This window comes from Heloderma suspectum, chromosome 2 (assembly GCF_057233095.1).
Source record: "Heloderma suspectum isolate Gila_16-S chromosome 2, 16-S_ref, whole genome shotgun sequence".
NCBI classification, from domain to species: Eukaryota; Metazoa; Chordata; class Lepidosauria; order Squamata; family Helodermatidae; genus Heloderma; species Heloderma suspectum.
In genome coordinates, this window is record NC_139459.1 from 225,743,122 (window position 1) to 225,758,054 (window position 14,933).

Consider the following 14,933-nt stretch of genomic DNA (forward strand, 5'->3'; position numbering starts at 1 on the left):
AAGTAAGTGGCCACGGGTCCGAAACCTCCTCTCCCAGTGCTACTCTCTGGTACCTGCCGGAGAGGAAGGACCAGAACCACCGCAATACGGTGTCTCCAATGCCCAATCCCTCCAGGCGGTCCAGGAGGATACCGTGGTCAACGGTATCAAAAGCCGCTGAGAGGTCGAGGAGAACAAGGAAGGAGCATTCACCCCTATCCAGAGCCCTCCTCATATCATCTACCAAGGCGACCAAGGCCGTTTCTGTCCCATGCCCAGGCCTGAAGCCCGACTGAAATGGGTCTAGATAATCAGTTTCTTCCAAGTGTGTCTTCAACTGCACCGCCACCACCCACTCAATCACCTTGCCCAAAAATGACAGATTTGAGACTGGACGAAAGTTGTTCAGAACTTGAGGATCCAAGGAGGGCTTCTTTAAGAGTGGTCTTATCACTGCCTCCTTGAGGGCTGATGGCATCACTCCCTCCTCAAGGGAGGTGTTCACCACCGCCCTGATCCCTTCACCCAGTCTCTCTCTGCAGCCCATAATGAGCCAAGATGGGCAAGGATCAAGTAAGCAGTTGGTCGGCCGTACAGATGAAAGCACCTTGTCCACTTCATCAGGAGGAAGAAGCTGGAACCGATCCCACAAAACTGGTTTGCCACAAGCCGCCTCTTGCTCACTAACTGTATCCACAGCGTGCAGAGTAACACACCTAATCTGATCAATTTTATCTGCAAAGTGCCTTGCCAAGGCCTCACAGGAGGCCTTAGAATGCTCCAGTGGTTCCGGAGCCACAGGACCGACCAGGCTCCGGACCACTTGGAACAGCCTCCTGGGACAGCACTCTGCAGACGTGATGGAGGTAGCATAATATTCCTTTTTTGCTGCCTTCACCGCCATGTGATAGGCTGAAGATACAGCTCTAGCCCGTGTCTGATCATCTTTGGAGCGAGACTTCCGCCACCGGCGCTCTAGCTGTCTCACCTCCTGTTTCGGAGCTCGTAACCACGGATTGAACCATGGTGCAGTCCGAGCCCTGTTCAGGGGGAGAGGGCGTTTCGGAGCCACCTGATCTAATGCCCCAGTGATTGCGGCATTCCAGCCACCCACCAGGGTCTGAGTGGCCGTTGGCGTGCCCCAGAGAATCCCCAAGCGCATTCAGGAATCCATTTGGATCCATAAGATGCCTGGGGTGGACCATTTTAATGGGTCCTCCACCCCTGCGGAGGGGTTGTGGAACCAAGAAGTCCAAAGTCACCAGATAGTGATCTGACCATGACAAGGGGGTGGTGGATATACCCCCAACTTCCAGATCACTCCCCGCTTCTCCAGATCCGCTTCACCCATCTACTCCATAAACAGAGCGATTAATTATGGCAGCTTCTCCACAGGAAGGAGTTTATTACACCCGTGCAGTGAAGCCCCCGTTGGATGTCTGGAGCATAGCCCTTTTTTTGCCCTTGGGAACTGCTGCTGTAGGAGACTGAAGGGTTCTCTCTGGGGAGACTGGGAAAGAAGTCTGAGGAGAGTTAGAGGAAGGACAGAGAGAAGGAACCATCCAGAGAAGACCGTGGAGCTCTGACTCTGAATGTGCACCTTTGTCTTTCTCCATTATTGGACTTTATCAACTCGTATTCTGTTGCTTAGGGACTTACTTTAAATTGTACACCTACTTGAGCTGTTCCTGTTGTTCCTCCCCTCTTTCCCCCTCTCTGTTCAATAAATCCTAGTTCTTGCTTTTATCATATGCCATTACATTGCCCACTGGTTGCTTCCCTTATATCCTTTCAGGAAATGTGGGGGCTAATGGATTGGAGGTACCACACACTGTTTCAGGGCCCTGTCGTTCTTCCCTCTCATCCATCCCACTAGAGTTTGAACTCATGTCCCATAGTTCCATCCACAACAGGGCGTTTCTGGTAGGGAAACTGGTCTTAAATATGTACATTTATGTCTTTAATTTATTTACCACATTTCCAGCAACAGTCATATTAAAGCAACAATAGAGATACTGAAATTGTACAGAATTAACAAGTGTGATAAAAATGTGTGTCTGGTTGCTTCCCAACAGAGGGCTCCTAGCACTAATAATCAAAAGACACTGTGTAGAGCTATTCCATCTTTTCCTCTTTAATGGATTTTGGTAAGAAAAAGGACAGAACAAGCAGTGGGAAACCATGAGAGTTACAAATGGAAGACATTGATGCCTGGACCCCCACCCTAAAATTCCATGAATGAGGCAGGGAGGTTGCACAATAAATGTCTCATCTGGAAGCACCCACTATAAGCCCACTTGGAGCTCCTCTACATTAAAGGAAAATCTGGGAGCTCCAGTAGCATTTCCATGGCGTGATGAGGATTGGCTCCTTAGACAACGAATGTGACCTGGAATTCAAAGTGCCCTTTCTCTGCAGCCTTCTGGGCGATTTTTAATTTTTCAATGAAAACAGCACCATCTAGTGGCTGAAAAATAGCAGTATGCCCTGTATGAAACCATATTTTAAAATACAGGGGGTGTATCCACCAGCGATTTACTCCAAGCTGGCTGCGTGTGGAGGTCATTAGGGACACATGACATCATGGCCATCCAGCAGCCACCCCGGAGCTTATCAGGGAAAAAACTGGATTTCCTGAGACTGCTTAAAGTCCAATTCTTTTCCTTAAGTCAGGTTCTCTCCAGTATAATTGTTGTATGCCCCAACTCCCGCATTTAGCTCAGGTATGCCAGCCCTGCCCAGGGGTGTGCCTTTCACCATGACCCCAGTCAAGGGGTATTTCCTCCCATTGTGCTGAATAAGGCTTGCCCTCTCAATGACCACAGAAATAACAGAGAAGACCTTCAATTGACACAGTACATATTGAAGCCCTATTTCTTAAATGCGATTAAGCGTGGTGTCGAGGCTCCAGTTCATTGCCTTAGAACGTAACTCCTTCACAGCTTCCTTACAGAGATCCTGTACATTAAAATGGGGGCTGGTTTCAGTCTCTTTCCCACAACAAACCCATTAGTGTTACCTCAGAAGTAACTCCGATTGCAGTCAGTGAGGCTTGTCTTTGAATGCCCACATCAGAACTTACAGAGATTCCCCTTCAATTGAAATGGCACAAGTTAAAGCCCAATTCCTTAAGTGTGATTAAGCGATCAAGCGCGATCTCGAGGCTCTGTTTCATTGCCTTAGGAAGTAACTACTTCACAGCTTCATTATAGATATTGCAGTATTATAGATACTGTGGGTTACAATGGGAGCTGGTTTCTGTCTTTGTGTTTACTGCTCTCTTTCCCACAACAAACCCATTACTGTCTCCTCAGAAGTAACTCCTATTGTGGTTAATGAGGTCCTGTGGGCTAAAATGGAGGCTGGTTTCTGTCTTTGTGTTCTCTCCCCCTCGCCCTTTTCCAGCACAAGCATATGTGTGTCTACTTGGAAGTAACTCCCATTGTGCTTAATGAGGCTTGCTCCTGAAATGCAGGGCATCTGGACTTTCAGGAGAAAGGAGAAAGTGGGGGAGGGGGGAGCCTCTCTTACTGGTTGAGCAGCCCCTGCCAGTCAGATGACATTCACTCCAACCCCCACCCCCACTAGGAAGTACGTTCTGTGAAGCAATTTTTACTGCTGTGGAGAATCTGCTAATAGAACCCTGCTCACACTAAAGCCAATTCCTTTTTTAAAAAATCTGGTATTCCTCCATTAGCTTCTCCTTCCATTGTCATGGAAATATGGCCAAAGCTGATGGTTGGAGGTTCTTTTTACAACAGAGTAAACCAGAAATACCACAGGAGAGGCCCTGGATGTTGACAACGTTGTGTAATGGACCTGCAAACTTCTGTGAGTAGCCAATCATGAGCATGCAGTAAATCACTCATGTAGAAATGCTCTTGGTGGTCCAAAGAAGATATGAGTCTAGTAGGAGGGAGGGAATGTCTTATACATGTGGCTAAAGCACATGCACTGATTCATTGGGCACAGGGGCGACAGTTAAAGCCAATGAGGGTGTTGTTGTTTTCAATAAGAATAATAATTCCCTCCAGTAATTGTTTACTCTCTGCTCATCCATCCAGGCTCCCAAAGCCCAGGGACATATTTAACTTCTTAGGGAGCAATCCTATGGCCACTAGACACTGTCTAGAGGGCCATAGGATATGCTCTTTTCTGGGAACTGACCTCCCCCTCGTCTGCTTTGCCTCGGTGGCAGCACGGTGGAAAAGCCCCATCCTCTGCACTCATAAGAGGAGTACAGAGTGACTGAAAAGGGGCGTTCTGGGGGGTGTTCTGGGGCAGGGAGGGCAGAGCTGTGCGTATGACACATCCAATGTGTCTTACAGCAGCTTCCTCTTCCAGTTGGCCCCGACGCTGCTAGACAGCTGAAAATGGCTGTCTAGCAAAAAATAGCCAGACAGCAGAAGCACAGAGGGCACGATCTGCCGCCCCGCCCCATGCCTCTCCTGCCTTGCTTTCGATAGGCGGTCGCCCCCGAGTTCGGAGGTGGCCACCTATCTAGTTAGGGTTGTTCCCTTAATGAAGCAGTGAAACACTGGGTTAGTTAACTAGAGCTTAATTCTGGCCCTCTCTATCTGTCTACAAGAGGTAACTGAGTATTTAGCAATAATCCTTGCCATGTATATGCTGAGCTCCCAGCACTATATATTTATTTTAAAGCATTTTTACCCACTCTTCAGCAGAAGAGGCACCCAGAACAACTTACACAAGTTTCATAACTAACAAAACAGTTCCTGCTCACAGACTTGCAATCCAAAAGTCACAACACAAAAGGGAACAGGGATGGAGAAGAAAGAGGAGGAAAAGCAAATTCAAGCACCCGTTCTTAAAATTATAAAATGACCAGTTTGAATGGAGATGTTGAGGAGCCTGATAGAGCTGCTGCTCTCTCAGAGCTGATGGAGTGGCTCTGCTGTCCTAACTCTCCATATATGGGAGATAAACACTGCAATCCTATAATCAATTTACAATGTAGATCGGATACTAACTGCTGGGGGGGGGTGGCTTCCGTGCTTTTTACAGCTGCATAACAGGTAGAGATTCACAAGATGAAGCTTCCACCATTCTGTGTCTGCATGCTGGGAAAACATCATCTGCTGAATTTTGGCTTGTTATGCAGTTGTTAATGGCGCAGGATTCTGCTAGAAAAGCACTGCCAACCTTATTCTTAATCTGTATTCTTGATATCCTTCCCACTCCCCCATATTACTACTTATTACTTGGCATCTATCCTGAAGTTATAGACAATAACAGCTACCCATATCAGACGGTACTTGTTCTATATTTATTTCAAACAAACCATTCACAGGCAGTCCAAGCCACAGGCATCCTACTTTAGCTTGGTCAACACGATCCTTTAAATTTGGACAGTAATCTGTGAAATACGAAGGAACCATAATTTCAGCTGGTAAAGGCACAATTCTTGATATACACGCTGGGATATGAATAGGTGCTGCCATTTTAAAATCTCATACAGCTGTCAATAGTACCATGACATCATGGTCTTTTTTAATAGGAAAGTGTGAGCAATCTAGATTCTGTGGAATGCCTTGTATGTTTATTAGGGGATAGAATAACCACAACAAGAATATTCTAAGACTGCCTATAGTTAGACCTCTGGCACAAGCATACGTCCTTCCTAATTGAGGTGGCATCCGGACCCTATCTAGTGGGTCAACTTTCACTCTCCCCCTCAGCCACTTCTTTCCTAGTATAACTCTGTTTGGGGTATCCAAGCTGAATTGAGGCCCCATCTTAAGAACAATGTTGTTTTCTTTGCATACTGTCATAGTTCAACCATAACTAACGAAGTCTCTAATAATGATTTGCAAGGATGTACTGCCACAGACAGATGAAGAGGAGAATTGTGCTATGTCCTATCTTCTTCAACAGATTTGGTAGCAGAGGAGTTGGGTGTGCTAGAAGGGGTTTGGGGTGTTAGAAATTTGTTCTGACTGACTGGCTGGCTGAAACAGACATTACAGTGAACATCATGTTGTGAACCTTCATACGGGTTCTAGGCAGCCTTATGTTGGTGCAGGGAGGGATTCAGAGATTCATTCTGGGATGGGAGCAGGAGCTTTTCTACACAAGGCATTTATTGGGTTTTCCTCATTTCCTACTCACAGTTGTTTATGGGTTCTTTAGATGACATTGTGACCCTCCAGTTTCCCTTCTGTTTTTAAAAGAGCACTTTTGGTGATTTTTTTTAGAGCATGGAAAATGCAGTATTATTTGTGAAGGCTAAAGAAAACGCTTTTCCACTTGTATATTTGCACTATTCCATTATATCACAGTGCCACCTAGAGGTTATGGAGCAGGAAAGCAGGAAAGCAAATGCTTTTTTGTGTAGTGCTGGGATCTCAATTCTGCGACAAAAACGGAAGTAGATACAGTGGATTAACAGCCTCATGTAGAAAAGCCCTAAGTGATATGGAGAGTATTTGCAAGCTGCCCAGGGTGTTGTTGTTTTTTATGGGAAGGCCAATTTTGTCACCATGCATTATGGTTGCAATAGAGATAGCACACAAACTGTTTGTGACGAGGGAGCCCCAGTTCATGGTTTTTCCTCTCCACCAAGTACTGAACTGCTATAAGGGATTTTGACAGAAGGATGAAGATGAAAGATCAGAGTCCCCAGTGTGTTCATAATTTTGCACTTCTGTTCTCAATAGACCTTTGCCACAGTAAAGGCCTGGTTCTCTAAGATTAGATGGGTAACTTCTACAAGATGCTTTATGTAGCCTAACGCTGTGGACAGTCATTCAGGTTTGCCATCCCATCTATTCTCTTGAAAGAGGGAGATTATTCTGAGTAGCTGAACCTCTGAATTTTAACACAAACCTCTGAAGTTCAACATTATGATAAGTAAAGTGTTGTTGTTGTTCAGTCGTTAAGTCGTGTCCGACTCTTCGTGACCCCATGGACCATAGCACACCAGGCCTTCCTGTCCTCCGCTCTCTCCCGGAGTGTGCTCAAGTTCATATTCATTGCATCGGTGATGCTATCTAGCCATCTCATCCTCTGCTGTCCCCTTCTCCTTTTGCCTTCAGTCTTTCCCAGCATCAGGGTCTTTTCCAGTGACTTTTCTCTTCGCATTAGGTGGCCAAAATATTTGAGCTGGAAACTAGTCTCCCGTTGGAAGATGTAGCACTGGCATAATTCTGCATTTCGTGCTTCCCGGCCCCCCGGCCCCCACCGTTCCTTTTTAATAACTATGCACGTATTATATTGAAACTAGTTGACATTCTGTCCTTGTGTGTGAACACACTGACATTTGGCAAGTTTCTTCCCGAGCCACCAGAGGTCACACTCCATGGAATTATTATGATTTGTTCAAGGTAAGCATGCTCCATGGGAAGCCACTTTTGAGAGAACTGGCTACCTTTCACAGTTACTTTACAGGGTGGCTCCCTGAATATATCTTTCATTATTCTTTTTGTTCTTTCTTTTTCCCATCCCCTCTTAAAGACAAATAAGCCTAAAATGGTATCCAGATTGCTTTCAGCAAGAAAATGCATCTGATAAGGTACCTTTTAAAAAGTTTTGTGGGAGGAATCATTTAGCAGTCATTTCTGTAAGATCAAATGTTTACTTGTTTGGTTTTTCAAAGTTCCATACCATTAGCTAAATTTTATTTTCTGACACAAACATTATTCCTTTATCCATTCAAATATCCGCCAGGAAAGGGATTATTGTTGCAGTCACTTGCACCTTGATTAGTGCTTCAGACTGTAACACAAAGAAGAAAACTCACCAAGTCTTTAAGCAAAGCACAATTTATTTTCTATTGGGGTGACTGAGGAAAGATTTCGGGAGTACTACATTTTTCAAACAATATCAAGGAGACATATGCATTTTGCATACATTCCCAGCTTCAGTTCTGTAGTGAATTCACTCTTCACTTTCTATTACCACCTGCCAAAAAAACCAAACAAAAACAAACTTGGCTCCTGTTAAGTATTAGAACTCCATGCAACTGCAGCCACTATCTTTGTGCAAATAATTATAAATCAAATACAGAATCTGACCTAACATAAGGCTTCTTTACATAATCAATGAAAGCCTTGCCTCAGAGTCTGTGAAGATAGGTATGCTGCTGTTTCCTTCCCCACAGCACTTTTTTTAAATGCAGGGCCTGGGTAGAAACATGCTCCACTGCAGGAAAGGCATGGCACTGCTGTGTTTGAATGGCCATATCTTGACTTACTAAGCTGAGATATAAATGAGCTTTAGCTGCTTCACTTATCCCCAGGAAGTCTTTGGTTACCTATAGTGTCCCATTACATCTGAACTGGCTTTGGAACAAGCCAAGAGATGAAGCCATGGTTTAAAGTTGGTTTCATATCCTGGCTATTAACCACAGCCTCCTGGTTCACACATGATCGGAAACTACTGGGAACTGAAGACTTCCCAGCTTGTTTGCTTGTTCAGTGAAAGGGAGTAGAGAAGCAGCTGCATGTGGAACCACCAGGCTCATTCATATCTCAGCTTATTAAGCTGAAATGACAAATTTATTAAGCTGAGATATGATCGTCTGAACATGGTCGCCCTTTAAAGTGTAAAAGGAGAGAATCTTACATATAAGCTGAAACGTATTAGGGGATGACAAGCAACTTCTCCCAAAAGCAGACATGGGACTTTTTCCAATTTTGAGATTCACTGATTTTACCTCAGCAGTGAGTCTAGCTATAGTATCAATATAAAATGTGGGGAAGTCACTTGTCATGTCATTTTTATACATATACACAAACACCGGCAGCCAGATGTCAGATTCTGCCTTGAAACATTAGTTGCATTTGAACATCCATGTGTGCAGAAATTGTTTGGGAGTGAGAAACACACCTGCCTTACCCTCTGGGTGTATGTTGCCTTGCCTCCAGACCCATCTCACCTCCACATGCTGGATGTAATATTTAAATGGGGCCAACACATAGAGTCCAATGTGAATAAGCTCCATTTGTACAAACGTTACATCCTGAATGAGAGATAAGGATAATATGGGCCAGGCCTCTGTGTGTGTATGCAGAGCAGACAGGCATAATCCCATTTCCCCACTGTGCATGTTTGTGTGAATGGGGCTTAAATGGGTATTATATTTGTGCCTTTGAACTGGAGTTATCTGCAAAAAAGCTATCCTGCAAAAAGCTAAAATGTGGCAGGGGAGCACTTCAAACTGGTCATCTGGATAAACCTTCAACATCCCAAATGGTAGTGGGCTTGCCCTCACTTGTGGTTGCTTAGTCAGTGGAAAATAATTGAGTAAGGTGGAATGTAGTCTCTTATCTATAGCCTGGAGCCACACTCTCTCAGATAGCCTAATTCCATTGGTTTCACTGATACTGAAGCCACAGAGAATTTGAACCTGAACTTTTAGTGTGACACGTTGTTTCTTCCACTCTGTGCAACACTTCAGATGGTGCACACTCCCTGGTTCCTCACCAGAATACCTAGATTGCTTTCCATTCATTGCTGCAGCATTGATTTGTAAAGGCAATTGCATCCTTCAGGTGGGACAAATTGTTTGGCCTCTGACATGAGGAAGCACTTACCTTTGTGGTAGAAATTTCTCTGCTCCTTGCTCGGAGCTTATTGACCTGAGACTCAGCAATATCAGCCCTTTCCTCAGCCTCTTCCAGCTCGTGTTGTACTTTCCTGAATTTGGAGAGGTGAACGTTGGCCTGTTCATCCTATAGCCAAAAGGGAATCACACAAAAAATATTCAGGCCAAAAAAGCAAGTTATGACTCTGGCTCTCATGTCAAAATCAGGACCTTGTATATTTTTTTTCAAATGACAAAAAAGGATGTTTAAATAACTCACAGCCTCCTCTGATTGTCTCTTGTAGGATTTGACCTTTAACTGAAGCTTATCCACCAAATCTTGTAGCCTAATGACGTTCTTCCTGTCCTCTTCACCCTAGAAAAGTGACAGCATATTAGCTGATATATATGTTTGTCAAGGGAAAGAACGGCTGGAAGGTAACCTGCTTGCTTTTCCTCTTACCTGGAAAGTCAGCTCTTTGACCCGCCGTTCATACTTGCGAATACCTTTGATGGCTTCTGTAGCTCGCTTCTGCTCTCCCTCGAGTTCAGACTCTAGCTCTCGGATCTAGGAGGTCAAGTGAGACATGACTTGGCAAATCTGATATAGGAGGAGCTGAATGAAGGAGAACTCTGATGTGTGCTACCAGCCCTCAATCCCAGTGTTTACCCTGGCCTCCATTTTCTGGATCTGCTTCTTCCCCCCTTTCAGGGCAAGCTGTTCTGCCTCATCCAGGCGAAGCTGCAGATCCTTCACTGTCTGATCCAGATTCTTTTTCATTCTTTCTAGGTGGGCGCTAGTATCTTGCTCTTTCTTCAGCTCCTCTGCCATCATGGCCGCCTTGAAACATAAAGAGTAGACTCAAATCAACAGGAATCAAAGACATTGCACTCATAACAAAGGACAGGAGCTCAGCAGAGTTTGAGAGGTCAAATTGTGACCCTAGAAACAGAAAGAACCTGTCATAACCAACTCAGTGAGTAACACTTCCCAACAAATTAATTAACATTCAATCAATCAAGGTGCTGGCTTGTAAGAAAGTATTGCATGGAAGCATTTATGAGTTTCTAATAACAATGCACAGAGCAGATTCTTACAGTCCTGCAGGAGTGGGGAAATGGATTGGCCCCGTGGGTTGAATTGCCACCTATGACCCTCTTTCTGCATGGAGAAAGGGGCTTGGCTGGCAGTTAGAAGACCCACTCTTCCAATCGCTGGTGAAGTCATGTGCTGGCTTTGCCCACTGCTCATTATCCCCATCAGAATGACAAGCAGCGGGCAAAGGGACTCAGCCAGTACCTAGAGGAGCTGCTGCTCCGGGTGCTAGCTGAGTCCCAAGCTATATTCACTCCTTCTGAGTCTTCCTTAATCAGGGAAGGGAAGGAGTGAAGCTGACTGAAGCCATGGCTCTCCCACCTCCTCTCCCTTCTGAGGTAGTAGGGCTTACAAGAGGGAAGGGACTTCCAGAAGGGGCATTGCCCAGAGCCTCATGGACCAGATGGATGGCCTAGGAGCCCAAATTTGTCCCACAGGCGAGAGGTTCCCCATCCTTGCCATACTGTGTGAATATCATATTTCATAGTGTGAGTTGGGTTATGGGGAAATTGCTGACCAAATGGCTCTTTCACATGGAATCAGCAGACATGGTTGCATCATTCACACATGCCCCCAGCTGAATGGGATTGTGTCATGGAAAAATGGCTCCCATGTGATTGTAGTCATGACTAAAGGGCACCTTGCACAAAACATATTTAGAGCCATCATTTTTGTGATATATTATGGGGAGGGGGTTACCTCTATTTTTCCTTCCGCAGGCTCTGTGCTTTAACAGTTGCACTGCAGGCAAAAATTGAGTAGACATCACATGGCAATTCAGTGATGGGAAAGATGCACCCAACTGTTTGCAAATGACAACATGCTGGTAACAAACCAGGATTTTAAGGAGGCTATCTTGTTAAGCTGAGCACAGGCCCATTTTTGTATTTAATAATATTTGTGTTAAAATATCTCCACCCTTTAATTTTTCTCCTAAGGCCTCAGAGAAATTGTCCTCATATTGTCTGTTTTGCCTCCCTGCAATAACAGTACCATTTTTAGGGTAACGTATGCTGATTTTCAAAGGAGATAAATATGAACATGTGAGTTAGGTCCCCAGTTTGGGTTCCCTGCTAGCTTCATGATTTCCAATTTGGCACGAGATGAGTTTCTGCCTCTTTCTGCAGGGGAGTAAATTTCTTCAAAATAATCTATTTGTACAGGCTCTCAATGATACAGCATAGCTTTGGAGCAACTGCTAAAAGAGGAAAGAAATGAAGATCTTACATCTGTGATTGCCTTCTTTGCCTTCTCCTCTGCATTTCTGGCCTCTTTAATGGAGTCTTCCACTTCACTTTGAAGTTGAGAAATGTCAGTTTCCAGCTTCTTCTTCGTGTTAATAAGGCTAGTATTCTAAAGAAAAGACAGTGAATATGCTTTTGTGTCTGTTCTGCTGCAATTCCTATAATTATTAGGGAGTTACTCCTCCCAAACCCAGAGGCAATATACCCCTGGTTATCATATGCTGGGATAAACAACAGGATAGCAATCTCTCCTATGCTGGGCCTGTGAGCTTCCCTGGAGCATCTGGCTAGCCATGAGGTAGACCTTTAAACTAATCCAGCAAGACAAGTAGTACGTTATTCTGTTGCAGAACCCAGAGTCAGAGAGACCACGGAGTGAAGGAAAAAGAGATTCTTTATTTAACGCGCGGGCTTAAGGCTGGAATCGTTTCCAAAGAGCCAGAAGCCCCGATTTACATTAGCACATTGGTTTTATAGACATTGTGACACATATGAAACGGCTCCTCCTCCCCCTCCCGCATGGGGTTGTAATCCTCAACATTTCTTCTCTTAGCACTATTGTTTATAATACAAGAACTGGGTTATAGGGTAGCCATGATAAGGAGAGAACAGAAGAGAACAGCAGAGAACAAGATATACAATTGTATGACCTTTGACAAGATAAGGAATTCCTGTGTCTCGTCAGCTTACAACAATATATTCAAGGGAGAAAGAGCTCAGCAAGAACATGAAGCATGAGACTGCATGAGGCTACTTAGTCTGACCCCCGATATGGCTGCTACAATTCTAGCGATGGCTCTAACCCATAGCCCATACCTGTGTGTGCAGAAGCTGCACACGCTCAGTGGTATCAAGAAGCTCTTGTTCAGCTATCTTCCTGCCCCGCTCTGTCTGTTCCAGAGCTGCCCGGAGCTCTTCAATCTCAGCCTGCATCAGATTAGCTCTGCGTTCAATCATAGACAATTGCTCTTTGAGATCTTCTTGGCCTCGGAGAGCATCATCCAAATGTAGCTGTGTGTCCTAAAAAACACAAAGGAAAAAGTGCTTAGTAGAATTGATTGCAATAATTTCTACCACTCATATAAAGGATCAATCGATAAGTATGTACTTTGAGCTGCCCTTGGACATTCCTGAGATGTTTCTGTGTCTCAGCTGCAACACGGTTGGCATGGTTCAGCTGGATTTCCATTTCATTGAGATCTCCCTCCATCTTCTTCTTAATCCGTACAGCCTCATTCCTGCTCCGTATTTCTGCATCTAAAGCACTTTGCATTGTTTCCACCACTCTTTGGTGGTTCCTCTTCAACTGATCGATTTCTTCATCTTTCTCAGCAATCTTTCTGTCAATCTCAGATTTCACCTGAGTCAACTCAAGCTGAATGCGAAGGATTTTCGCCTCCTCATGTTCAAGAGCTGCCTATTGAAGGAACGTTGGAGAACAAATAAATTCAGATATTTGGTTTGAGGAAACCTATATTTCTTGAGGTGTTATCTCTGACTTCTCTTACCCCAATGTAGTAAAACTTATTTAGATGAATATCTGTTAATGCTTTATCACCAACATGGAAAATCACTTTCCAAAAAAAAACAAAAAACCAGGTATGATATTATGTAGGAGAATCCCATACCCACATTGCTTCTTAGCTCAAGTGAAGGTGATGGTCCTACTATACCATACTGCCCATGTGCCAAGCAATTGGTTAGATGACAAAGCTCAGCTTAGGTTGTGTGTTGTTTGTCAGAATTAGCTTCAATGGATGAGTGTCTCCACTGCTGCCCCCCACCCAAAACCGAAAGAAAAGCCATTTGTAATGACCATTTGCATTTCATTTCTTATCCTTTCTTGTCATCTTACCTCCGCTTCCTCTAGAGCCATCTGCATGTCAGATTTCTCTACCTCTACCTGCTTCTTGGCCTTCTCGAGTTCATGGATAAATTTGCCATTTTGAGCAATTTGTTCTGTAAGATCAGCTATTTCCTCTAGAAATGGTTAAAAAAAAATGTACAAATGGTTGACAAAATGTATATCAGAAGAATGAAATGTGTCTAGAGTTACCAGGGCTAGCATCACATGCACACAGTCAGAGAGCTGCTGCACATAACATGCATAAGCAGAGCTAAGACTGATGCCTTCTTCCATGAGCTTCAGGAATAACTGCTCTTTCCCCACTGGTCCTGTTCACAAAGCGCCTTTTGTGTGTGCATGCAACATGTACCAAACCTCCCCAGACAGAATGTGTGAACCATACAAGCACAGACATAATCAGCAGCAAGTCCCATGATCATGGAACCGTTTTTCACAATCAGAGGAAATTCTGTCAGCTCTAACCATGACAATCACCTGGTTCACACATTATGAATATCCAGGGCTGGCCCAAGACATTTTGCTGCCTGAGGTAGGGCAGCAAACGGTGCCTCTCACCCACCCAAGTCAAGGAGAACAATACCCAAAGCCAGACAAGTTATTTTGGCACAAGAGGCATAAAAGCACATCTCCCTGTTCCTGGCAGTAAGAATACAATAATAACAACTTAAATAACTAACAATTTGCTACCCTTTCTTGACACCCAAGATTTGCTGCCTGAGGCAGCTGCCTCATTCTGCCTAATGGTAAGGCCAGCCCTATGTGTGTCCATTAGAGCATATTGCCAGGGAAGTCTGGAGCTGCTCATGTGGGCAAAAACTGAGTGAAATTAAACCAGCTCGTTGTTGTTGCTGATACTTGCCAGGAATCTCTCTGAAAGAAATGGTCATTCTGAAAACAGAGTCATTTGTGGCATCAGGATAGCCTTGTCTTCTCACAGCATGAGATGGAGAACATGCAGAGAACTGGGAATTCTGAAACCTAATACAATCTTAAGATCCATAAAGCTAAAAGGCACTTTGACTTGATTAACAGCCTGCACTTCTGCCTTAGTCTTATCCTGAATTTTGGCCACAGTCCTGCACAGAGATAAAACCAAGGTGTGTAGTTACTCAGTTGGTAGAGAGATTGGAAATTTCTTCCTGTCATACCACTGCTAAAGGCACAGAAAAAGGTCAGCAACCCTTATTCTCAAGACTGTCTGCA

The 14,933-nt window shown here is 44.4% G+C and overlaps 1 protein-coding gene across 1 annotated transcript in view; it reads right to left on the reverse strand.

The window, feature by feature from the left end:
- Positions 1 to 7,560: 7,560 nt before the first annotated feature.
- The window catches only part of LOC146354162 (myosin-3), a 34,122-nt gene continuing 26,749 nt past the window's right edge, over positions 7,561 to 14,933 (reverse strand). The window contains exons 32-40 of the mRNA XM_084838294.1: positions 13,719 to 13,843; positions 12,972 to 13,280; positions 12,680 to 12,883; positions 11,847 to 11,972; positions 10,194 to 10,364; positions 9,987 to 10,091; positions 9,804 to 9,899; positions 9,534 to 9,671; positions 7,561 to 7,899 (exon numbers count right to left, since the gene is read on the reverse strand). Coding sequence (XP_084694420.1) covers positions 7,876 to 7,899; positions 9,534 to 9,671; positions 9,804 to 9,899; positions 9,987 to 10,091; positions 10,194 to 10,364; positions 11,847 to 11,972; positions 12,680 to 12,883; positions 12,972 to 13,280; positions 13,719 to 13,843 — 1,298 coding nt within the window. The 3' untranslated portion in view covers positions 7,561 to 7,875. The remainder of the gene's footprint in view (positions 7,900 to 9,533; positions 9,672 to 9,803; positions 9,900 to 9,986; positions 10,092 to 10,193; positions 10,365 to 11,846; positions 11,973 to 12,679; positions 12,884 to 12,971; positions 13,281 to 13,718; positions 13,844 to 14,933) is intronic.